This window comes from Nematolebias whitei, chromosome 7, assembly GCF_014905685.2.
Source record: "Nematolebias whitei isolate Nwh7 chromosome 7, NemWhi1, whole genome shotgun sequence".
Taxonomy (NCBI): domain Eukaryota; kingdom Metazoa; phylum Chordata; class Actinopteri; order Cyprinodontiformes; family Rivulidae; genus Nematolebias; species Nematolebias whitei.
This window is the reverse complement of record NC_056504.1, coordinates 11,727,691-11,753,875: the sequence shown is the minus strand read 5'-3', so window position 1 is coordinate 11,753,875 and position 26,185 is coordinate 11,727,691. Positions and strand designations below refer to the sequence as shown.

Sequence of the window (26,185 nt, the reverse complement as noted above, 5' to 3'; positions counted from 1 at the left end):
AGGTGAGAGACAAGGTACTTCCTGGTCAAGTCACGAGTCCATAACAGGGCAGCTTAGAGTCAAGCAACCATGCATGAACACACTCACACCTAAGTCCACTTTAAACTCTCCAATTAGTCTAACGTGTTTTTAGACTGTTGGTGGAAAACTGCAGTACCTATAGAAAATCCATGCATGCATGGGGAGTCCTTGTAAATTTTACAAGGAAAGCTGAACTTAGGATCTTCTTGCAGTGACAACCAACTGTTCTAATGTGCAGCCATACTGGAACATACAGTTATTTACCATCTGAAAAATAGAGAATATAGCACATAATTGACTACCAATATACAAAGGGTACACTCTGAATCAATTTTGAAAGAAAAAAAAAAAGTTTATGAACACATAGCTTCCTTCAATGAAATCAGCTATAATTTATCACCCATAATTCACATGATCTTTCACCAGAATGAACCAAGACAGCTCTTTCATAGTTACTGTTTTTGTAATAAAAACTAGAAAATTGCAATACGTGAGAGAGAAAAGAGAAGCTTTTAAAGTCAGACATTTAAAGCATGAAAAAGGAACCTGTAGAATTTGAAGCTCTTGCCAGCACTGGGCAGATACAGGCTGGAAATGCTGCCATCTGTAGGTTCATTGTTGTAATTACAGAATTGTAAACAGCTTGATGCCGATGCTGCTTTTAAAACAATAGGGCAAATGATTTTCTAGCCACATAATACAGATACAGAACAATGAATCTCGCGCCTCAGCTTTTTATAGTAACAAATTAGAATACATTTTTTAATATTAATTTTAGGAATAGTTTAATTGTATACTTTTACTGTAATATTCATTAGTTAGCTCTGTGAACGTGTGTATTTCCCACGGCCTACTCTGACATTTGAAGTAACAAACATGGCGGAGATGGATGAGCCGTAAGTAGCCGCTGATGAATCAAGCAATAAACCCCGAAAGATGCTTTCAAATGTCATTAACCTACGGGAGCACAGCACGAATCAATCTTCTATTATTCTCTCTTTTATAGGAAGAAAAAGAGGAGAGTAGTGGAGCTGACAGAGAAGTTAGTGATCAATTAAATAGAGCTGGCGGAAGGTTTGCGGTTTCTAGACCGGAAGTAGGTTGACGTTAAAAAGAAAACAGCTTGGTTGTAAACAAATTATTCGAGTAGCTAGTTTAAGGGGTATTGCTTAGATTAGCTAATCGTAAGTAACTAATATGTCAAGCCATTGTGTGTTTAGTCAGAGGTTTATGTTTTTTCTGAAGTAGCTCTAGCTTAAGGCTAATGTGTTTACATGTTTGGAGCTGAGGAGGAAATAAGGGTCAGAAACCCTCACCTGTCAGACCAACCTTTTTAATTACAGTAAAAGTTAGACCTTTAAATGGTGCTTATATTGGGTTTGATTTCTTTATCTGTACAAGCCTCTTCTCCTAAACTCATTGACCTTAAGCCGTGTTTCATGATACCCGAGAGAACACTGAGGGTTCTTTGGTGCCCCAACAATCCAGCTGTGAAGCATTCATTCTGCCAGAGGTACTGCCGATGTTATAACTTCATGTCATCTTCAGGATGGTGGTGGATGGAGGCTGTGGAGGTACCTGTGAATGGGAAGGCCGATGGAACCACATAAAAAAATTCCTGGAGAGGTCGGGACCATTTATACACCCAGACTTTGAGCCCAGCCCGAAGGTAGCAGTTTAATCCAGAGTTTTATGGCAATATTATCCTCTGTTGTGTGCCAGTTTGCATTTTTTAGTATACGTGTTAACATTTTATTTCAGTCTTTGGCGTATTTGTTGGAAACCTGCAAAATCCTGGTTATTGGTGCAGGTGGACTGGGTTGTGAGCTGCTGAAAGATCTGGTACGTTCAAAGTAATTTTGACATCTATTGAACATTGATTACTATTGAAATATTAATATGTGATTGGTTTTCTTCTCTCCACTCCACATTCAGGCTTTATCGGGCTTTCAAAACATTAATGTGGTCGACATGGACACCATTGATGTTTCCAACCTGAATCGTCAGTTTCTCTTCAGGTCAGTTTTCTTATAATTGTGGCACCTATTGTTATTTCACGATGAAAGAAAAGCAGAAATGAATTTTTAAAGGTTTGCATTTTTTAACAGGTCCAAAGATGTAGGACGACCAAAGGCAGATGTTGCAGCTGATTTCATCAACAGCCGGATACCTGGATGCCATGTGATCCCGTATCTTTTTAGTCACTTGCCATTCTTCATTCCTTTTAGTACAAAAAGGGCCAGAATTGTCCCAAATCCACAATCCTAATCACAGAGGGCACATATTAATTTTATTTAGTTTACAGAAAATTACATATCTAAGGCAGTAAAAGCCAATAAGCACTTAGTCTAAAATCGACCATTTTCTTAACAATTTATGCAGACATTATAAGAAAATTCAAGATTTAGATGAAAGATTTTATAGACGTAAGTATCTTAAGGACCAACAAGTTCTAATCTTTCTTGTCTTGGTTGACCCAATTATGGTATTTCTCTCTGATACATGATTTATGTTTGAAATATTCCCAGATTTTCTCTTTTTACTTTAAACGCCTTGGTGATCCATTTGCATTTAGTTTTTTCACACTTGGAAGGCACTTTTATAAAATCAGCTCATGATAAGCAACAACACACAGTGGGAGGCAGTCAATGAGACATTCCTACTTTAAATGGCTTTTAAGGTTTGATGTGGTTTAATGAATTTTATATACAATGATAGCTTTGAATCAGTTTATGCTTCACCTTTATAAGTGTTTTGATCAATTAACACTTTAATCAATTAACTCAAATCAAATTAATGTATCGTCTGTATTTAGAATTCCATATTATTGTCTGCGGTCTCGACTCCATCGTTGCTCGGCGGTGGATAAATGGTATGCTGGTAAGTTGTTTTCTTTTCACTGAAATCTTAAAAAGTTCCACGTTTTCTGACGCTTTGACTGAGTCAGATTGTTGCAGGTTAGTATCATATCTTTAATATTATGACTAAAGTTTCAACCATCTGTTTTTCCGTGCAGCTTTCTTTGCTGGTGTATGAAGATGGTGAATTGGATCAGTCATCCATCATTCCACTTGTTGACGGTGGGACTGAAGGCTTTAAAGGCAATGCCAGGGTCATTCTCCCTGGCTTGAGTGCCTGCATTGACTGTACACTTGAGCTGTATCCTCCTCAAGTAAGTTAGCACAGCTTGCTGCAAAGTAGCATCTTTGTTCAGATTTTAATTTTAATTTTTTTGCTAAGATCAACCTGTTTTATTTAGATCAACTTCCCCATGTGCACAATAGCATCAATGCCTCGCTTGCCTGAACATTGCATTGAATACGTTCGAATACTGCAGTGGCCTAAAGAGGTGCCATTTGGAGGTAAAAGTCACACTACCACTCCTTTTGTCGTTTTTATTGATGCTTCAGTGTGAGTTAGGTTTTGATTGTTAACTTCCTGACAAAAGGCAGATGTATTTTGGTATAGTCTCTGTCCTTCTGTACGTAGGTTTGTAAACTTTCTCTTGTCCTTTCCAAAACTTCTGATTCACTCAAGATAATTTAACAAAAAATCATACACTTATGCTTCGTCACTAGATAGTGTGTCATACACTGTTCATCACCCCACTCCAAGTTTCTAGTTTGTCGATGGGCGTATAATGTGCCGTACGCGGTTTTCTTGTTGATTAGATGGTGTTGCCCTGGATGGCGATGACCCAGAGCACATCCAGTGGGTTTTCCAGAGATCTCTAGAGAGGGCAGCAGAGTTCAACATAACAGGAGTCACTTACAGACTAACACAGGGTGAGTATGAAGAGCACGCCTGTTTCCACAAGCGTCTGACTAGTTTTTATACACCACCTCCGGAAAATGAGGTACCGTATTTTCCGGCCTATAAGTCACAGTTTCTGCGTAATTCACATGCCCTGCGACTTATACACTGAAGCGACTTATTTATGCTTTTTCCCCATATTTATAAACCAAATTTTGGCTGAGATATGACCATTTTGACATATGACTGTGTTGCTGTATTTGCATATTGTCCAGGACATCCTTGTAAAAGAGACCAATGATCTCAATGGATTTCTTCCTGGTAAAATAAAGTAATTAAAAAAAATTAATTCATTCTGACATTGAAAATATTGAACACTACCTTCAGCTGCTAGATGGCATTCCAGTAGTTTGGCATGCCGATGTGTCATGTAATAAGTAAAAGTGGCTATTAATGACACAATTGGCTTGCCATTGTCTGCCACCTTTGTCCAGCTCCAGGATCGTGCCTGGAACAACCATCAAATCAGCTTCATTTTGCTGCGTCACCCCTGCGAAATTCAGCTGATTTGACCATTGAAGTGCATTTATTAAGTAAAAGTTCAACTGAAACACACCTTTACTATAATTTCGAGCAAACAAATAATAGTTTTTAAGTGTTAATCTAGTTAAATTCTTGTTAAAGTCCTCTCGTGCACGCTCCTGCGGCCACCATTTGGCAGCCAATCGATTTTTGGCACAACACCGACCCACATTTCCAGGTTGTCAGCGGTGACGCGTAAGAACGCGATGTGTCAGCGATGACGCATAATAGATGCAACTTATACGGCAAAGTGACATATTTATGTTTTTTCCCCACTTTATTAGACATATTGGGACAGATGCGACTTGTAGGGCGGAGCGACGTGTACGGCAGAAAATACGGTGTATAAACCATAACGAGCTCTTCCACTCGCTGTGGATCCTTTGATTCCGGGCTGTGTCAGTGACTTTTATTTGTGCAAAAAAGGTTAAATTTGCAACATATTCTCTTGATGTTCACTTTAATTAGAGGATTTGCTTTGTTCTTAATTATTTCACTGGATGCTTATTGTTTTCTGTTTTATTTTAATTTAATGTTAATGAGGGAACAAAACAGACTCTTTCAATATTGCAGGTGTTGTTAAGAGGATTATCCCAGCTGTAGCATCTACAAATGCTGTTATTGCTGGTAAGTAGTTTGGAATGGACGGTAAAATAGTGGAGACCTAAGATCCTGTATGAGTTAACCATTTCTTAAAAGGACTGATTAAACACACAGGTGTCAATGTTTTTTCTTTCTGTTTTATTCCACCCAGCTGCTTGTGCAATTGAGGTTTTCAAATTAGCAACAAGGTAAGTTTTAAATCTGTTTTGCCACCTTATCCACAAACAAATGTATTTCATTTTGCACATTTGATCATTTCTCATGATGCAACCTGTTTTGTGCAGTGCCTATGTGCCTCTCAGTAACTACATGGTGTTCAATGATGTGGATGGCCTGTACACGTACACATTTGAGGCTGAACGAAAGGTTTGTCTTAGAATTCTTACCTCCAGTTCATACATGCTGCAGAGATTGAGTCGTGCTGTTCCTCTTCCTGATGTAGGAAAACTGCTCAGCTTGCAGCCAAGTTCCACAGGATCTGCACTTTGCTCCAGCCTCCAAACTCCAGGAGGTGTTGGACTACCTGACTGAGAGTGCCTCCTTGTATGTTTCTCTTTAATCACATGTTAGACTTTTTAAACATTTAGTTTTTGACAGTCCAGTGTAATGTTTTTTTTCAGGCAAATGAAATCACCTGCTTTAACAGCAACAATTGATGGCAAAGGAAAAACTTTATATTTGAAGGTAAAGTCACATTTGTTTAGTTTGAGTTTAATGATAAAATATTATGTAACATATTGTTTATTTTTGTGTAAAACGTCTTATCTTGTAAAATTTACAAGTTTTGGCTTCATTTAAAGTTTTTTTTCTTTTGACAGTCCGTTGCATCAATTGAACAGAGGACACGGCCAAATCTGTCCAAAACCTTAAAGGGTAAGGTGCTTTCCTGACATTTTCCTTTTTACATTTCTGTATATATATATATATAAAAAAAAAACGTATTTAATCGTGTTGCCTTTTTTTCTTTTCTTTTTCCAGAGTTGGGGCTGATGGACAGACAAGAACTGGCAGTAGCAGATGTCACCACACCCCAAACCATGCTGTTCAGACTTTGCTTTACCTCCTAACTAGTATAGTTTACTGCTTATTCAATCAAACTAATAATCATTACAACTAGTTTGACTGATTTAATGACATTATTGATAGGAGTTGATGTTTTGCACTGAAATCCAAATTATTGGTTATATTTTGTCATATTTTGATGATTATTTGAAAATGCCTAATTGTTTTTGTTTCTTATGTTCGTTACCTTGTTGTTTGTTACATGCAGAAAAAGGTCAACGAGGGTTTTTCTTCAAAATATTATTTAGTTGTTCTGAATTTGCATATTTATTTATTTATGTACAGTTATTTTTAGTGGTTGTGTTGTGAAAGTGTGAACTGGAATAAAAACTACTTTCTTAAATAATTTTGGTATCAAGTTGTAAAACATTTGAATATTGCTGATTCTTTGGACCTCTGCCTTGCACAAATCTCCTTTCATGCTGCATTTGTGTGTGTCGGAAATTACCTGTCAACCTAAGTTATTACAATGCATATATATATAATTTTTTTTTTAAATCAGTCTTTTTATTGAATTTATTTCCTGACACACATACACACGCACACAACAAAATCTCCTCCCACACTGGATCATGTCAGGCATTAACATACTTTAAACATAGGACATACTATAAATGACTGCCAAGTGTCCCAAAATCTCTCAGCAGAACGTTTCAGAGAATATCTAATCTTTTCCAGATGAATAAGACACATGACTTCTTTTATCCAGTGTTCATATGTAGGGGGATGCGAATCCTACCATTTGCATAAAATAAGTTTCATGGCTAGAAGAGAGCAATGCATAATTTTAATAAACCATATGAAATGTTAATTTTTTTTTAAAGAAATCTTGAAAGTGTAACGTTCTAACGCGAGACCTATACTGTATATGTTTGGTTTTTCTAAATTAAAACATGGAAAGCTAAATTTACGACTTTCCACGAAGGCAACATCTGACCCAACCCGGAATCGTGACGTCATTGTGCTACGTGGAAAGGAAGTAGCGAGCAGGCTAAAGCTAACGCAGAGCTGCGAGTCGAGCGACCAAAACAAACTAAGACGGCCGAGTAGGAGAGCTGAAATAAACCCGAATTAATCCTGGAATTTGACCTCATTTGACAACTGTCCCAGACTTTGATGTGGTATATTTACCGGTACATGTTTACACATGACAGACTTGTAGTGAGCATCTATGTTAAGTGTCGGTTTACCCGTTTTCCAGCTGAAAACTATCTCGACTAGTGTCAGACCGCTATAGCTAACGACTTTTCCAGCTTTTTAAACTAGTTTGACTGTAGCTCACCGTCCACAGAGGTTCTCAGGACAGAATCATTTCGGACTAACACCAACAGGTTATTGTAAATTAATGTAAAAAAAAAAAAAAATGCGGAGGGTGGTTAAGTGACGAGAGTGTATCAACACCGAAACCGTTAAAGTCAACCATTTGTGTTGCTAATTAGCTTAGCTTCTTCAGAATGAGTTGGTTCAATGCTTCTCACCTGTCCAGCTTCGCTAAACAAGCTTTAACAACAGCCCAGAAGTCAATTGACCGTGTTCTGGACATCAAAGAGGAGGACCAATGGGGGGAGACAACTGTAATGCCTTATGACGGTAAGCATATAGCGAAAGTAGCAAATGGAGATAAAATGTGAGAATCCATATCAAACACAAAGTTCAACCTGATGTCCACTTTTCCTTAGATGTTACTGTACCTGGTAAGCTTTTGGTAAGTGGAGGATGGGGAATGGCACAGTGGGAAGCGCCTGCTGAAGAGACCGCCACACCTCCTACTTCATCAGAAGCCATCACTACCCCTGTCACCCGCACTGTCGTCGATGAATCTGATAACTTTTTTAATGCCTTTCTGTCACCTGGAGATTCTCAAGCTGCGACCACAACTAAAGTTGTGTCTGTACCCCCTGCTAAGTCTCGGAGACGGCCTCAGGAGAAGGAGGAACAAAGTGAAACAGCAGAGCTTCAGGTCCAAAAAGATGAACAGAGTCAAAGGCCAGAGGGACCTGCTGATTCGAGGTCTGAGAGTCAGGGCATTGCTGAGAATGAGCCAGAGGACACCAAATCATCACCTGCGTCATCGTATTCCGACACTATCCTCCTTCAGCCAGTTTCTCCTGTTTCTTCTCCCAGTGACCTCCCTTTCAACCCTGACAGTGAAACAAGCTGTGTTAAGACAGATGCTGAGTCATCGTTTTCTGTGGAGTCTGCAACAGAGCAGCTAGACTCTTCATCTGAACATCAACCACAGAAGGATACCACAAACTCTTCTGAACCATCTCCTTCTGAAGCAAAGAGCTCTACCCCTCCAGATCCCTCGGCCTCGACACCCTCGAAGGAAGTACTTTCAGGTCATAAAGACTTAAAGACGGAGGATCGTCAGAATGACACACCCTCCCCTCCTGTTAGTGCTTTTTCTTCAGGAACCTCCACAACTAGTGATATTGAAGTGCTTGACCATGAAAGTGTGTTGAGTGAGAGCTCAGCCAGCTCTCGACAAGAAACTGGTGAGAGCAAAACTGGTCTTCATTTAATGCAGGGCTCCTTCCAGCTTCTCTCTGCCTCCACTTGTGGAGATTTTCCTCGACTTGAGGACTACCCCAAACTCACAGAGAGCTGCGGTTCCTCCTCCGATGCATTTGAGCGTATCGATTCCTTTAGTGTGCAGTCACTGGACAGCCAGAGTGTCAGTGAGGTTAACTCAGATGATGAGATCCCTGGCAGTCAGACTCTGGCATCTGTCACTGCAGGCCCTGCTTCTTTGACAGAGACGTGTCAGAAGCAGGATAATCCAGTGGCAGAGAATGTGGGGGAGGAGGAAGAGGAGGTCTACGTTGAGGCAGCAAGGGAGCAGTCTCTGGATGAGATGGAGGAAAGTGGGCGAAGTGTGACACCTGTGAACAGTGAGCAGCCTGAGGAACTGACAGATCTGGGATGTGATGGTAACGTCACACAGTTGGATTGTAGCTCTGAAGCTGAAGAAACGCGTTCTGCGCCAATCACAGAAGAGATGAAGAGTGTCTCAACTGTCCAGATTTTAGAGTTTCAAAAGGTAACTTTTTAAAGACAAGTGTAGCTTCTAGTAAATGCTGTAAAGATTTGTTTATTTAACGTCATTACCGCTATTTTCATACTTTTTGTGTTTATTGTCAAATATACTATTCTGCTAAAGTTCAAAGGTTTTAATGGTCCAGATTAAATAATAACAATAATACATTTTATTTGTGTAGCACTTTTATAAGTACTCAAAGACGCTTTATAGGAGCTTAAAAATAAGGTTTATAAAGGTATAAAACAAACGCCCAATTTCAATACATTTTTTATATAACATGTTAGTAAATACATGCAACAAAACCATAAATAGCTAAATAAGTTGTGCGTATGAGATTGGCTGATATGAGATTTTCTGTGGTTGATACAGATCTTTAGAAATCAAGGCAGCCGATGATAACAGCAGATTTGTTACATTTTAATTTTCGCCCCATATCAAATAGTAATCAAAAAATTCCAAGTCATAATTAAATTTCTTCACATTTCACAGAATTGATCCCCCCCCTGCAATAAATTAAAAACTGCGAAATAGGGACATTATATTAGTATTTATATTTTAAGGCTTTAGAAACCCTTCCCACACTTTTGCAATGTTCTAAACTCTTAAACCTACAGTATTCTAACAACATACGTACAGTACTGTGTATGTAGCTACTAAATTTTACTTACCTGGCTCTGCAGAAAGTTCTGCTCCGACCCAAGAGATGAAAAAAGTCTCGATTGGCTCTGGAAACAACGGCGGACCTTCGGCGGCCCATGTCCCCTCTTGGAAGTCCTCATGGGTCAGCCAGAAGCTCTCGTGTTCACCGCTGAGTCTGGGGGTCCGGTTCTGTGCAGCCATTCGGTGCCTGGGTTACACAGCACATGCACCGTTTCTTAAAGAGACGTGTCCTGACACGATTTCTTTCTTGTTAATCTTATGTTTGTAAAGTTAAATTTTCTCAAAGAAACTTGTCCAAGTGACCAACAAAGTCCATGCTCAATTATCCAGATATACAGTCCAACAATTTTCAGTCAGGATTATTGAGCATGGACTTTGTTGGTTTCGAACCAGTTTGACATGACTGTCGATGAGGGAGAGGGCCGACACCAGAGGAGGGGTCGTGCCAAAGAGCCCATCTTAGCACCAACAAAACTGGTTTGTTCCACTTTGGAGTAAACTGTTGGGGGAAGAATTAGTTTTGTGTTGTGTTTTTCCTTGACTGATGAAGCCTTCTGGATGGAAGGCGAAATGTTTCAGGGAAAAAAAAAGAAACTGTTCAGATGACCTGACTGAAAAATGTTGGATTGTCCAAGTGACATGATTAAAATCTCACGTTTGAAAATTCAGTTCGGCAATCATGACTTCATTTTCTGTTTGGCAGAAAGCAGCGGCCGGAGGCACTACAGCACAGTATTGACTTATGGGCAATGTAGTACGAGTGGTGATTACTGTGTAGGCTTCTTGAAAGAAAACTACAAAATGGCGGCACTTGTCCAAATTTATTATTATTATTATTATTAACTTTTTCCCAACCATGTCAGTACAGTAATATTACTGTAAAGTTGACAATTGTGTGTTGTGTACTGCACTGTACAATTTTTTTGTTGTTGACAAAAGTTGAACCACGAAGTAGCGAGGGGCTACTGTATATGTATATATTGTACTCTATTAATCCTCATTGGGGAAATTAATTATAGTTTCTGCAATATTTGCTATAAAGCCATAAAATCTGATTATTTGTTTTAGGTCATCGATGATCTGTCAAGTCGTCTTGAGAAGAGGGAGTCTCAGCTGCTGGCTGTTAGCAAAGACAAGGCCAAGCTAGAGGAGGAGTGTGACAACCTAAAAGAGTGAGTAAACCTCTCGCACGTCCCGCTTGCAAAGGCCTTGTAAGTTTTCATAACACATGCATTTGTTTATATCCAAATCAAATAAGGAAATGCCAAAATGTAGCTTTAAAATATCCAACAAACTATCAGAGAAGTAAGTGTTATGTTATTTCTAAATCCGTATACCAGCCCTGTGAATGTGTACGTGAAGCTCATCAAACAAGTATTTGAAAGTGTGTTTTTTGATCTCATTGTTCCAAGTGCTTCTAGACAAAATGTGCAAATGCTTTAAAGGAATGTAGGCCTTTATACTGATAAAGTGTATACGTTAACAACTGTTTATTCTTCAGTGAGCTAATAAATTTGAAGGAAGAGAGTTCCACCGTGCAGTCCTTACAGGAGGAGTTCACACAGCGCATCGCAGATGCAGAAAGAAAGGCTCAGCTGGCCTGCAAAGAGAGAGACATTGCTAAGAAGGTAACTCTAGTTTCTAGGGATTCTAGTTTTCTCCCTTTGTTCACACAAGATCACTTTAAATAGATGTTCTTCAAAGTTGTATAAAAGTGCTTCAGATAATGTGATATTTTACTTGTAATTTATTTTGTTCTGCAGGAAATAAAGGGCTTGCGAGAAGAGCTTTCTACAAGATTAAACTCCAGCGATACGATGGAGCTCATCAGAGATAAGGAAGAGCAGATCAGAGGTCTGCTGGAAGAAGGTAAGACTTGTTAAAACACCACCTCCTTACAGAAGTTGATGTTATTTGTGTCCAAATTGCTCTTACTTTACCTCATGGTAAAATGTTAAAACCTTTGGAGATTTATCTCAAGATTCTTCACTAACCATTTACCCAAGAGGAAGCACCTCATCGTAAATGCGAAGGGCCTTGGATAAACAAATCCTAATTGGGGGTTACGTATTGTCGCATTTAAACACATACTATTAATTTATAAGTATTCTGAATCTGACAGACCATGTGCAGTGCCAATCGTGATTCAAGCTTTGATTTAAAAACATCTTTATAAAGAAATGGTGTTCAAAAGACACCAGTAACTTGGGGAAACAGAAACTGTTTTGTGTGAATGACAGCACTGCACGTGACTGACTTTCTGAATGGCCTCAACGTCAATCATTTATTTTCTCTCGTAGGCGAAAAGCTGTCAAAACAGCAGCTGCAGCAGAGTAACATCATCAAGAAGCTGCGTGCCAAAGAGAAGGAGAGTGATGGAAAGATCACAAAACAGCAGAAGAAAGTCAAAGAGCAAGAGGATGAACTTAAGCTCCTGCAGCAGGTCAGGACCCAATAAAACATCCAGTATAACTAATGAGGCTAGAAAGGCCTTCGCATATTGTCAGGAGTTATCCATTCTTCTGTGTCTTGAAAAACGTGGTTAATATTTGTTCATTCATTGGTTTTGAAGTCACTAATCCAGTGCTTAATTTAGGGGTTATGCCACTTTTATTGTAAATGTTTATTCCTTTCTGCTTCTATTCCACAGTCAGCTGTTCCTGACCTGAGTTACGCTTGCTATAATTCTGATTACCTGTTGATTGTGTGCAGGTTTTAGATGGGAAGGAGGAGGTGGAGAAACAGCACAGGGAGAACATCAAGAAGCTGAATGCTGTGGTGGAGCAGCAGGAGAAGGAGCTGAGCAGGCTGCAGCTGGACACCGACGAGCTGCAGGAGAAAAACAGGAGCCTTCAGGCTGCCCTTGACAACGCTTATAAGTAAATATTAAAACACTCAGCTGTTAATACTGAGAACCAGAGATCCCCAAGAGTTATTCAGTGAGAGCTTAAGAGACTGATGTGGACTCTAAACATAAATATCATACATTCACATGGTTTCATAAAGTAAATGTGGGTTTTTCAGGCTGCTTGGTTATTACTTATTCATAGTCCTGATCATTGTCCTCCACATTAAATAAAGTGACTGTAAACAGCTTTAAGTTAAATAACTTTGGTGTAGAGTCCTTCAGCTGTAAGTTTTTTTTTTAACAAACTACACTATAGTTTGTTGAAAAACTATACACAACATTGTGATTTCTGAGTGGATGGCCTGGTTTCGCTGCCTGAAGGAACTCCCATTGGTTAACTTTTCTTTACAAGGCACTGCTTGGACTTCTGCCGGTCTGTATGTATGTGTACTGCAATTGCACTGTTAAATGTTGACTCTTACACGATTTGCTGCTTCTTTCTGTCCCTTTTGCTTTGACTGAATTGGGTAAGAAGGCCTTCGTTCACTCTGCTCCCTCTTCTTGGAACTTGCTACAAGAAACTCTGAGATTGAATGAGTTCATCTCACTCAGTGCTTTTTCATCCAAACTTAAAAGTTATTGAGGCCAATTCAATGACACGTACCCGTTTTAATAGCTAGCTTGTTTTATAGTACCTGTTTTTATAGCTCGACATTTTCTTTTAACTGTGTAATTGTGTTGTATTTGTTGCTGCCTCTTGGCCAGGTCGCCCTTGAAAAAGAGGTTTTTAATTTCAATGTTTTTTTAAATCCTGGTAAAATAACGGTTAAATAAACATAAAACAAATAGTAGCAAAGTGACGGGCTGGGCTTTAGTCTTGTGTTGGTGATTTATTCTGGATGTCTGCCCAGAGCTGGGAAACATCCTGGAGCAAACATTTGTGGCTCTCCTGCTCCAAACGCTGTATGCAAACAAAGTGCAGCACAGAATTTCTTTAGAGTTTGGAATGAGGCGTGGCTGGAGTTTCACGACATCTTTTTGCTTTTAAAAAACAAAATATTATGGAAGTGTTGGTACATAGATGCCTGCACAATTTTTTGTAAAAAATAAAGGAAAAGTAAAGGGTTATAACCCCCCCCCCCCCCCCCCCAAAAAAAAATCAAGCAAAGGTAAATCCACTTCCTGTATGAATCTGAATTAGCTAATTAAGGAAAAAAAATCATCTGTCAAGGAAATAATGCAAATGGAGATCTTAAGTTAATAGTTTTTTTTTTATTGTGTCAGAACATTTACCTGTGGAGTAAAGAGGACGATTGTGATGCTGTCACTGCTCAGGACTCAAGAGTTGGCAGCTCTGTCAGTAGCAAATATATTCCCAAGAGTGATCTGATTCTGTTCCTCTTTACTACAAGTGAATCACCGTATGAGGAACAGTTTGAAGCCACTTTTTACTTTTAAATGTCTGTGAAAAGTTTTGTATTTTCAGTCAGAGATCAGCTTGCGTAGATTATCAGATTTATTTGATAGGAGTAATTTTATAGGGTTCATCTGAAGCAGCTTGGTTGTTGGTCCAAACATAAGTACTGATAAGCAAAAGTATGCTATTAAATTAATATTATGAAATGTATGTGGTCTGTTTGTTTCAAAGCAAATGGTGAAAGCCCACAGATGGTGTAACGTGTTTAGAGGTTTGCAGTGATGACTAGTTTTTGCGTCTGTGTTTCCAGGGAGCTGGCAGAGCTTCACAAGGTGAACGCCAGCAGAGCCAGTGAGGCCGAGGAGGTTGCTCTGAGCAGAGAAACCCAAGCGAAGGAGCAGCTGAGTGTAGCTCTGGAGAAGGCTCAGGAGGAGGCGAGGATTCAGCAGGAGGCACTGGCCAACCAGGTAACACAGATCAATGACGGAGATACTCAGCATGGACCATCTTTGTTTGCTTTAGATAAAAACAGAACTAATACAGCAACAAATAGTTTAGAGTAATATCTTGTATTCATCTTCACAGTGGGCAGATTTGTACATTTTTATACAGCTGGATTCATTTAGCAGCATTACAAAGTATTTCACAATGTATATTTTACCATTTGCTTTGTGTTTTCTAACGGTTATAAATTGGACTATATTTTAATGACTACTAAGTTTAAAGTATCACAAATTAGTGCCGCTCTTCAGTTTTACACAATAAGTTTTATTGCTACTTTGTGATTACTTTAGCACAAACTGTGCTTTAAATTACACATAAATAAAAGACCAAAAGCAGTGATGTCTTAGTCAGAAACTCCTGGTCATGTAGAATTTGGGATTTAATATTCAGCTTTGCAAGGAGTAAACACAGATTAAAACTTGAACCTTTTAATGAAACTTTAATTTGGTTTGGCTGTGCAGGTGGCTGACCTGAGGCTTGCTCTGCAGAGGGCCGAGCAACAGCAGGCAAGAAAAGAAGATTATTTGAGGGAAGAGATCAGTGAGCTTCAGCAGGTAATGAAAAGGTCCATATAATGTGTGTAAAGTACCGTAACTTCTGGACTATTGAGCGCACCTGAATATAAGCCGTGCCCACTAAATTAAAATGAATAAATCTGTACATGCATATATATGCTTGTATATAAGTCACGGATGTCCACGTTGTAACATGAGATATTTACACGAAGATTGTTTAAAGTTTTCATTTAATACGTACTGGTAATGTACACAAATACATACAGTAAATTTTTGTTTTTCTGAACAGTGCCTGTAACACGGTTGGTAAAAAAAAAAAAAAAACAGTAGCCTACCAGGAAGTCATTGTTCGCCAACTTCATCTTCCTCTTGTAGAGGATTTTTTTTTTACACTGCTCTGTAGGGGTTGAACGCCTACATAATTTTTAAACTCTACATTAACATAATAAAACTCGAGTAGAACTCGAGTAGTTGATGACGTCATAGGATCTCACGATGAAAAAATAAAAAAATAATAAAACCGCAAAAAAAAACATCATTTATTATTTACAAAAAAAGACCAACAAAACATTGGGAGCATATATTATGCTCCTACCATTTATCACACTGCAAATAAGTCACAGGAAAAACAAAACTATTAGTTATTAAGCTGCAAAAGTGAAGAAACGTGCAGCACATCAAAAATGAGACTACAAACAGTGGGGCGGTCGACCACCCCGCACCATCGCCAGCTGTGGTGCGCATTAGGTTTAGTTTTTGAGGTTAATATGTTAATTTGTCTGTGTATGTCACAGAAAATGGTATAACACCGGTTCGCAACAAGCTCCAAACAGTCAGGAAGTTGATTCGTTTTCTGTTTCCTTACGGTAGTTGAACCGGAAGATTCATCTTTAGTGAATTATTTCCAGACTATTGATGCATTTCTACCTGTTTGCCAAGACTGGACCTGCTCCGCTCCGTCTGCTTGGAGGAATCCATTTGGTAGCTTCTACTAGTAGCCCGGTGCGGATCACGTGACACGTGACGCTATGACATAACTGCGACGTAATGACGTCACTGCGAATACTCAAAGTGAAATTTAAAAACTTGATAGATGTCCTAGGAATCGACCTGTCGATTACTCGAGTAGTCTGTTAAAGCCCTACTGCTCTGCTGTCAGGATCCACAGGCAGGCTTGAGCAAAACTTGCTCTGAACATGAGGCCGGTTTTGGTAAACAATTTCTCACCGCTAGTAATTCTCCCACAGAGCTCCAAGTGCCACATTAATGCATGATTCACACTTATTTCGAGTGGATGGAAATACTTTGTTGTACCCCCAGGGAGGGGGGAAATAAATTTTCCCTGTTTCATTGGTCCACTGTGGCCTGTTTGGTCATTTAGTTTGGTCAGATTATGTTTTTGTAACCTTTATTTATACAGGTAGTCTCATTGAGTCATTAGGACCAACCCCCCAAGAGAGACGTGTATTGGGCAGTTATGTGAGCGCCCGGATGTGACGAGGCTAAATGTTTTGGCAGCTTGAAGCTTGTTAGTCCATCAAAAAAAATAAAACAACAAAAAAAATCCATACATTAGCTGCAGCATTGTTTAAGCCACTGTGTTCAAAGCCTGTGAAAAAAGTAGAGGCTTATAGTCCGGAAGTTACGGTAGTTTTTTAACAAGTATGCAAAAGCAAACTATACAGTTTTGACTGACAGTCCACGTTTCTCTTGCCTTTCAGAGACTGCAGGAGGCAGAGACAAGAAACCAGGAGCTCAGCCAGAACATGACCTCGGCTACACGGCCTTTACTGAGACAAATCGAGAACCTACAGGCTTCACTGGGCGGTCAAACTGCATCCTGGGAAAAACTAGAGAAGAGCTTTTCTGACAGGCTTGGTGAGACACTGGATACACTCTATATTAGTACAACAAGTACCGGTACTCAAAACCTTTTAACATAGTTTTGCTCTTTTCCTCAACAGTGGAAGCCCAGGTACAGCTGGCTGTAGCTGTGGAGAAAGAGCGATCGGCAACAGAAGAACTGTTATCTATGAAGTCTCAGCTGGCCTCTCTGGAATCCCAGAGTTCTTTGCTCCGTCAGGAAAAGGCCCGAATTCTGACACAGCTGGAGGCTGAAAAAAACAAGAGAGAGAAACTGGAGGATGAGAGCAGCAGGTAAGGTAAACGGCAAGCTGTGAAATTTGACTGTTTTTGACATCATTGGATTTTTCTTTGCCTTGTCAACGAATCTTTTAGTAGCTGACCTGACTTGCATTTGAACTTTACTAATCTTTGGGAGTAGTATATTTTAAATTCCAGAAATTATGAATTCACAGTGCCTATATACAGTGCCTTGCGAAAGTATTCGGCCCCCTTGAACTTTTCAACCTTTTGCCACATTTCAGGCTTCAAAAATAAAGATATAAAATTGAAATTTTATTGTGAAGAATCAACAAGTGGGACACAATCGTGAAGTGGAATGAAATTTATTGGATGTGTCAAACTTTTTTAACAAATAAAAAACTGAAAAGTGGGGCGTGCAATATTATTGGGCCCCTTTACTTTCAGTGCAACAAACTCACTCCAGAAGTTCAGTGAAGATCTATGGATGATCCAATGTTGTCCCAAATGACTGATGATGATAAATAGAATCCACCTGTGTGTAATCAAGTCTCTGTATAAATGCACCTGCTCTGTGATAGTCTCAGGGTTCTGTTAAAAGCGCAGAGAGCATCATGAAGACCAAGGAACACACCAGGCAGGTCTGAGATACTATTGTGGAGAAGTTTAAAGCTGGATTGGGATACAAAAATATTTCCCAAGCTTTAAACATCCCAAAGAGCACTGTGCAAGCAATCATATTGAAATGGAAGGAGTATCAGACCACTGCAAATCTACCAAGACCCAGCCGTCCCTCTAAACTTTCATCTCGAACAAGGAGAAGACTGATCAGAGATGCAGCCAAGAGGCCCATGATCACTCTGGATGAACTGCAGAGATCTACAGCTGAGGTGGGAGAGTCTGTCCATAGGACAACAATCAGTCGTACACTGCACAAATCTGGCCTTTATGGAAGAGTGGCAAGAAGAAAGACATTTCTCAAAGATATCCATAAAAAGTGTTGTTTAAAGTTTGCCACAAGCACCTGGGAGACACACCAAACATGTGGAAGAAGGTGCTCTGGTCAGATGAAACCAAAATCTAACTGTTTGGCCACAATGCAAAATGATATGTTTGGCATAAAAGCAACACAGCTCATCACCCTGAACACACCATCCCCACTGTCAAACATGGTGGTGGCAGCATCATGGTTTGGGCCTGCTTTTCGTCAGCAGGGACAGGGAAGATGGTTAGAATTGATGGGAAGATGGATGGGGCCAAATACAGGACCATTCTGGAAGAAAACCTGTTTGAGTCTGCAAGAGACCTGAGACTGGGACGGAGATTTATCTTCCAACAAGACAATGATCCAAAACATGAAGCCAAATCTACAATGGAATGGTTCACAAATAAACGTATCCAGGTGTCGGAATGGCCGTCAAAGTCCAGACCTGAATCCAATCGAGAATCTGTGGAAAGCGCTGAAGACTGCTGTTCACAAACGCTCTCCATCCAACCTCACTGAGCTCGAGCTGTTTTGCAAGAAAGAATGGGCAGAATTTCAGTGTCTCCATGTGCAAAACTGATAGAGACAAACCCCAAGAGACTTGCAGCTGGAACTGCAGCAGAAGGCGGCGCTACAAAGTATTAACACAAGGGGGCCGAATAATATTGCACGCCCCACTTTTCAGTTTTTTATTTGTTAAAAAAGTTTTGACACATCCAATAAATTTCATTCCACTTCACGATTGTGTCCCACTTGTTGATTCTTCTCAAAAAAATTAAAATTTTATATCTTTATGTTTGAAGCCTGAAATGTGGCAAAAGGTTGAAAAGTTCAAGGGGGCCGAATACTTTCGCCAGGCACTGTACAGTATTCACACTTTTTATTCATACTTTTTTACAGGCACTATAAACGTTTTCAGCAAGATCATAAAATCGTGATTACATTTTTTCTTATTCTGTTTCCTTTTGTTTTCAAAATGTTTCAATAAATGTTCCAATTCAAAATAATTCAATATAAAGAGAGCAAGCATGAAGTCCATATTTCTGTAGCTGGTTCTTTTTTTTTAAACACCGTGCAAAAGTTTTAGGCCTCGTTCATTTCTCTATATGTTCTATTGAACCAAACTCTACTGCAATCTTTTGTGAATTAGCAGTCAAAAACATTTTTTTATGCATTTGTGAAAGTGTTTTTATTTATTCTTTTATTTCAGTTGATTTTTCTACTCATTTTAAGTTATTTTTCACTGTCTATTTTCATACCATTTTTTTTTTTTTTACTTTACACCGGCATGTGAAGCAGTCGGGTATAAAAAGTTATGAAACAGTGTTGGCACAATTCAACAGACGAATAGGCAAACGGCTAATTTCAATAGAATTATTATATTTTTTTTGTTTAGAGCCATTTTAGTAAACTAGCCATTTAAACCCTGCTCTGAAGTAAAATGAGGGATGGCTCAAGACTTTTGCACAGCACTGTTTCTGTAAAGAAAGTCAACAGCTTAGATTTCTGAAAGATAAAACTGTCTCAAGGCCTCAGGAAACCGCAGGTCTTTTGTATTTCTAGTTCTTGTCGCTCTGTTTCTGTGTTCACTCATTTGTAAGGCTGCAGTACCGCCCACCTTCCACCACCCTTCCACCACCCTTCCACCCTCCTCCCCCCTTTGTGAGAAAGACTCATGCTGAGCCACGTGGCCTCTGCAGCGGTTTATCTTTGGTACGGAGGCAGGGCCTCACACAGGGCCAGTGGCGCAATGGATAACGCGTCTGACTACGGATCAGAAGATTCTAGGTTCGACTCCTGGCTGGCTCGATTCATTTTGATCCTATAAGAATTTTTTTTTTCCATTTCTTCGTACGGAAATAAATAGCTTGCTGTAAAATGTGTTTAATCAAACAGGGATACATGCAGACTTACTGTATGTCTCACTCAGTCACAGCAGTGGAGAAAAATTGCTGTACGACTTACAAAATAGTACGGTGACAAAACCAAAGGGATGTTGTTTTAAAACAGGAAGTCGGTCCCAGCAGTCCTTCCTCTTATCTTATCTCAAGGTCAAGGATATCTATTGTCATACACACCACATGTGGTACATGTGGTGGAACAAAATTGTGTACACAGTCCCAGTTACATCCAACAAAAGTATAAATTTCAAAAGAAAAACAGTAATAAGATCTAAGATATGAACTAAGAAAAATGCTAAACTAAGAATATGCTAAACGCTTAATAGTGCAAAAACAATACGCCAAACAGCAGCAGCATGAAATAAATCAGCAGCATGAGAGCAGTAGCATGGTTAGTCAGCAGAACATATCAACAATCACGTGGCATTACAGTGACTTTATTTTTTTTTCACAGTGATAATCCTGATTAGGGATTCATGAGTCTAACAGCTTCAGGGTAGAAGCTGTTCCTTAGTTTTCTCTTCAGTTCCTCAGTCTCCTCAGTCAACCTTCTACCTGAGGGGAGTGGGGCAAAAAGTGTGTGTGCTGAGTGAGCGAGGTCCTTCATGATGCAGGTCGCCCTCTTCCTGCATCTGGAGGTGTAGATGTCTGTGATGGTGGGGAGACTGACTCTGACAGACTTCTGTGCAGCCTTCACCTCTTTCTGCAGCTGTGCAGCCTCCATGCCACACGTTGATGCTGGAGCACAGGATGCTCTCCACTGCACACCTGTAGAAGGAGGTGAGGACTGAGCTTCCCAGACCAGCTCATCTCAGCCGTCTGAGGAAGTACAGTCTCTGATGAGCTTTCTTGATCAAGCTGGTGGTGTTGTTGCCCCAGCTGAGGTTGTCATTCAGGTGTACACCCAAGTACTTGTAGCTAGAGACCACTTCCACTGCAGATCCTCCTATATTTAGCGGGGTTTGTGCTTGTTCTGTTTGAAGTCCACGACCATCTCCTTCGTCTTCTTCACATTGATGTGAAGGTTGTTCTTCCTGCACCAGCTCTCCAGATGTTACACCCCCTGCCTGTAGCTGGACTCATCATTGTTTGTGAGGCATCCAACCACCACTGTATCATTTGCAAACTTTACAATATGACAGCCTGGATGGGTAGGTGCACAATCATACATGAGCAGAATGAACAGGAGGGGGCTCAGCACACAGCCCTGAGGGGTGCCAGTGCTTAGGGATACGGAGGAGGAGAAGTTGTGGATCCTCACAGACTGAGGTCTGTTTGTTAAGAAGTCCAGGACCCAGTTGCAAATGGAGGGGCTTAGTCCTAGTGTGAGTAGTTTTGTCCATCAGGGTCTGGAGAATCATGGTATTGAAGGCAGACATGAAGTCCACAAAGAGCATACGGACGTAGGAGTCCTTCTGTTCCAGGTTGGTGAGAGCAGTGTAGACCACAGAAGAGACGGCATCTTCTGTTGATCGGTTCTTGTGGTATGTGTACTGGTGAGGGTCCTCGTTGATGGTGATGGTTGTTTTGATGTGGATCATCACCATTCTTTCAAAGCATTTAGCGACTATCATGGTGAGGGCCTCTGGCCGATAGTCATCCAGACCAGTCACTGCAGAGCTCTTTGGAAATGGGATGATGGTGGCAGTCTTCAGGCAGGTGAGAACTGTTGCCAGGGTGAGTGAGGAGTTAAAGATGTCGGCCAGCACCTCGCAGAGCTGATCGGCACATTCTTTCTGCACTTTCCTGAGGATGTTGTCTGGGGCGGTTGCTTTGTGAGGAATAATCCTCCTGAATGCCCTCCTTAATTCAGCTGAGGTCACCCTGAAAAACTCCTCTCGGTCCCTAGGGCATTGTGCACATCTGCCTTTATAATCTGTTCTCTGCTTAATGCCCTCCACATGCTCCATGGGTCCTGTGAGGAGAAATGTCCCTTGATCCTCTGTGCATTTGTGGCTTAGGTTCTTTTAAAATCAGCATCCAGCTGTTGTGTTGTTTCACCATCTTTGAATGGTGTTCCTATTGAGTTTGTCGATTCTTACAAATACTTTGGTATTTTGGTCGATGCCCATCTCTCCTTTAAGCCCCATGTTGTTAAATGTTTTAACTGATGAATTTTTTAATTAATTAATTTAATATTTATTGTTATTTTTTGTGATTATGATACAGGGAGCATGCTGAATTGACAAATCTGCGAGGAGAGTACAGTCGCATGCAAGACGAAACCAAAAAGGAAAAGGTACCATAATACTTTTACTTGCTTCTAATATTATCCAGTATGAAACACCTTGTGATGTACTTCTACTGCCTTGACTAGCTGCTGCTGACCAACCAGCTTGAGATGGAAAAGATGAAGGTAGAGCAAGAGAAGAAGAAATGCTACTTGGCACAAGAAGCGCTGAAGGAAAAGGTTCAGAAGAAACTGTTTATCAACAATCTTTGTTTTTTTTCTTTAAATTCAATATAAACTTGTTTATTTAATATCTCCCCCGTCAGGAGCGTAAGGCTATGACACACTCCGGCGAGCTCCCAGGCTCCTCCACCCCCTCCTTGTCCCGCTCGAGCTCCGTCAGTGGGGCAGAGAATGCTGGGCTGCACATCTCTGTTCTCTCCCAGGTGCACCCGTCTTTCCTCATTGCCTTAATCAGGACTTACTCTTTAAAAAATACAAAGTCAAATGAAGTCTGTGAAGGTGAGTTTGTGTGTATGATTTTTTTAATAATATTGTTTGCCACAGGACGACTCTTTAGACCACTCTCTGGGAACCATGAGCATGTCGATGAGTGGAACCAACCTGTACGAGGCAGCCAGACTGTCCGGAGGCTCCAGCATCCTAGAGAACCTCCAGTCTCAGCTCAAACTGAGAGAAGGAGAAATAGCCCAACTGCAGGTATCGCACTGTACGACTTCAAAACATTTCATGTGTAGACGCCTACTGATGCAACGAAAAGCTCTGCGCGTCTGAACGTTTGCACCGATAATTACAGATCAGCCTTTTGCTTTTTTCACCCCGCGTTCTTAGCTTGAGATTGCTAATTTGGAGAGGAGTCGCTCTGTGATGGCAGAGGAACTGGTTCGACTCACAAATCAAAACGATGAGATGGAAGAGAAGGTGACGGAAATCCCCAAGCTGACGGTTCAGCTCAAGGTACAAAAAGCAAACAACACAACAGTTTTAGATTAAATGTTATTTAGAAAATACATGTGACATGAGTACCCTGGTTTCTGAATTATAGGTTCTGTTTCAGCTGTGCATGTGAAAAGTTGCAGAAATGTTGTTTTATTTCTGTTGCTGCACATTTTAGGACCTGGAGCAGAGGCACAACACCATTCTGCAGATGTACGGGGAAAAGGCCGAAGAAGCAGAGGAGCTGAGACTGGACCTTGAGGATGTAAAGAACATGTATAAAACCCAGATTGATGAATTGCTGAAGAATCAGAAATAAACTAGCTTCACTCAAATTTTTAACATTTTTCCCCTTTTGAGGCACAAATCAGTTGATTGTGTTATTCACAGAAAGGTATAGGCAAACATTTAAAGTTTATTCACTGTGAAGAAATGTTCTCATTGTATTTTATTTAATTTTACTTATGTATTTAATTTAAGTGGGAATGTTGAAATTACGTAAAATGTCGTCATCAAATCGGTATGAAGGATGGTCAGCCTTTGATGAAAACATCCTAGTTTAATCTTAAAGACATTAGTTTAAACCTGGCTGATGATTGAACCTGACGTTGTACAGAGTGACTGACAGGGTGAAGGATTTTTGCACTGTACAAATTTGTTTCCTAATTTTCAGAACTGTTTAAGAAATGTATATTAAACATAAACTATTGTACAAAGTACTGTTTGTATTCTGAACACAATACAAATCACAAAATTCAGTGTGTAACTGCGAGTAGTCTGTTGGATTTTAAACTGTATACATGTGTCAAACGAATAAACAGATTTGGGTGGTGGAAAATGTCATTATTTAAATGTATGAAAGCACATTTAGTGTTTGCACTTCCACCCAATTCACTAAGAAAAGTATTCTTATTAAACATCAATTAATTTTAATAACCATAATATCTAAAATTGATTGAAAATCATATTTCATGCACATACTGGATCACATTAGTTTTAAATATATATATATTTTTAGTAAATTCTAGGAACAAATTGCACACATACAATACATACGATGATGCATGTGTAACACACATGTAGATGCATATATGATGCATCTACATGTGTGTTACATGTCACTTTGTCAGTGCAGCTACAGCGTGCACACTCGAGACATAATTACCTGCAGTGTACCCTCAGTGTGGACCGAACTTGGCAAAAGGGCCTTCTTTGCAAAAAAGATCTGAAGTTGTCAACTTTGACCTCTGGGACTTTAAACAACTGTTCATTGCAAAAACCAATGCAGACTGTTTTTTGTATTTTACATCATTTTTTAATGTAGCTGGGTTTTGTTTCAATTTTATATTAACTCATTCACCCGTTATTTATACAGGTTAGTTTCATTGAGTCATGGGGACTCATTTACAAGATAGACCTGTTAAACATTTATTTTATTTACTTTCCATTTTATATGCTTTTATATGATTGTCTGTTGTTGTATGTACCTCATCTGTGTTTGTCTAAAATGGGTCTAAATGAGTCCTCGTGACTCAATGAGACTAACCAACAAAGTCCATGCTCAATAATCCAGGTATACAATCCAACAATTTTCAGTCAGTTCATCTGGACAGTTTCTTTTTTGTGTGCTGAAACGTTTCACCTTCCATCCAGAAGGCTTCATCAGTCAAAGAAACACGCAACACAAAAGTGATTCTTCCCCCAACAGCTTACTAGAAAGTGGAACAAACCAGTTTTGTTGGTGCTAAGATGGTGTCTTTGGCATGCCCACTCCTCCAGTGCCGGCCCTCGTCCTCGTCGACAGTCATGTCAAAATGTTTCAAAACCAACAAAGTCCATGCTCAATAATCCAGGTATAAAATCCAACAATTTTCAGTCGGGTCATCTGGACAGTTTCTTTTTACGTGCTGAAACGTTTCACTTGGGGGCAGTACAGTGGTACTGGCAACCGGTAGAGCTGCTGCCTCTCAGCAAGCAGGTTGCCCTGGTTCAAATCCCGGACCAGAGGCCCCACTAGGTGGAGTTTGTATGTTCTCTCCGTGCATGTGTGGGTTTTGTCCGGGTACTCCAGTTTCCTCCCGCAGACCAAAAACATACATGTTAAGGCTAAATGGTAACTCTAAATTGTCCCTAGGTGAGAGTGAGTGAATGGCTGTTTGTTTCTATGTGGCCCTGTGATGGACAGGAGACTCGTCCTGGGTGCCCCTCACACAGTAACCGCTGGACATGGGCACCAGCAACACAAAAAGGAAGAAGCAGGTAAAAGTAATGGATGGATGGGTGTGTTTTGCACGTGTTAAAAGCCTACTTTTGAGATTCCAGCAGGAGGTTGGCTTGAAGCACAGCAGTGAAGACTACCTATGGGACAGATCTGGTTGGCAGGATGTAGACTGAGGAAGTCCTCTGGATGGATGGGGGACGAAACATATCTCACTTAAAGAAACTGGTCCAGATGACGTGATTGAACCTTTTTTTTGTTGTAAAAATAAAGGTTGAATGAGACTAACCTGTAAAAATAAAGGTTGAATCTGTAAAAGGTTGAATGACTGAAGGACCGTCTGGAACTGATCTGACGTTTGGCGCCATCTGGTGGCCGCTCGTGCACACCGCACACCGTTAACTTGTAGGATTTCCGGTGTTATGGCGACCACCGGCAACATTGTTGCTATGTGAGAGGGCAGGCTGTGCCTTTAGGTAACCCGGCTCGTATTCCTAAATAGGGTTATTTAGTTAAATAATGACGCTGGTTCGGATGTAGTTCTGCCGCGACAATGACTCCATTTTTTCCTTCCAGTTTGTGTGACGCGTCCAATCCTCCGCGTTAATTACTGAGCGGAATCTGCAGACTTTCTTTGTAAGAACTGGTGCTAGATGTTAGCCGCCGTGTGTTGCATTTCAAACCTCTGTGGGCGTCTGAAAGTATCTCTCATTTCCTGCTTCCTGTCGAAGATAACGTGAAATTCCCGCACGAGCTGAAGAGTTGCCTCTGCACGCGCCTGCCTGTTGGTTGGCTGCAGAGAATTAATTTAAGCCGCTGACGCACATTTGACAAGTTTGTGTT

At 40.2% G+C, this 26,185-nt stretch overlaps 2 protein-coding genes and 1 non-coding gene across 3 annotated transcripts; all 3 read left to right on the top strand.

Annotated features, from left to right (window-relative positions):
* The first annotated feature begins 897 nt into the window (after nt 1-897).
* On the top strand, nt 898-6,043 carry uba3 (ubiquitin-like modifier activating enzyme 3). The gene is made up of 18 exons (XM_037678627.1): nt 898-917; nt 1,028-1,063; nt 1,570-1,690; nt 1,783-1,863; nt 1,957-2,039; nt 2,130-2,210; nt 2,404-2,447; nt 2,837-2,901; nt 3,038-3,193; nt 3,281-3,383; nt 3,693-3,806; nt 4,930-4,983; nt 5,111-5,147; nt 5,244-5,325; nt 5,402-5,502; nt 5,580-5,643; nt 5,778-5,832; nt 5,938-6,043. Exons 1-18 carry the CDS (start codon nt 898-900, stop codon nt 6,024-6,026), a joined length of 1,386 nt encoding a protein of 461 aa, XP_037534555.1. The 3' UTR covers nt 6,027-6,043.
* A 945-nt stretch (nt 6,044-6,988) lies between these two features.
* tmf1 (TATA element modulatory factor 1) lies at nt 6,989-23,447 on the top strand. Its single transcript, XM_037678621.1, has 17 exons — nt 6,989-7,611; nt 7,701-9,064; nt 10,793-10,896; nt 11,226-11,352; nt 11,488-11,593; nt 12,025-12,167; nt 12,437-12,603; nt 14,300-14,456; nt 14,955-15,047; nt 16,730-16,886; nt 16,973-17,165; nt 22,167-22,236; nt 22,315-22,407; nt 22,494-22,613; nt 22,735-22,887; nt 23,020-23,145; nt 23,303-23,447. The coding sequence occupies exons 1-17, from the start codon at nt 7,476-7,478 to the stop codon at nt 23,441-23,443; spliced, it is 3,450 nt and encodes a 1,149-aa protein (XP_037534549.1). The 5' UTR covers nt 6,989-7,475; the 3' UTR covers nt 23,444-23,447.
* trnar-acg lies at nt 19,833-19,905 on the top strand. Its single transcript has one exon. It is a non-coding gene; the product is annotated as a tRNA-Arg (tRNA).
* Nucleotides 23,448-26,185: the final 2,738 nt, after the last annotated feature.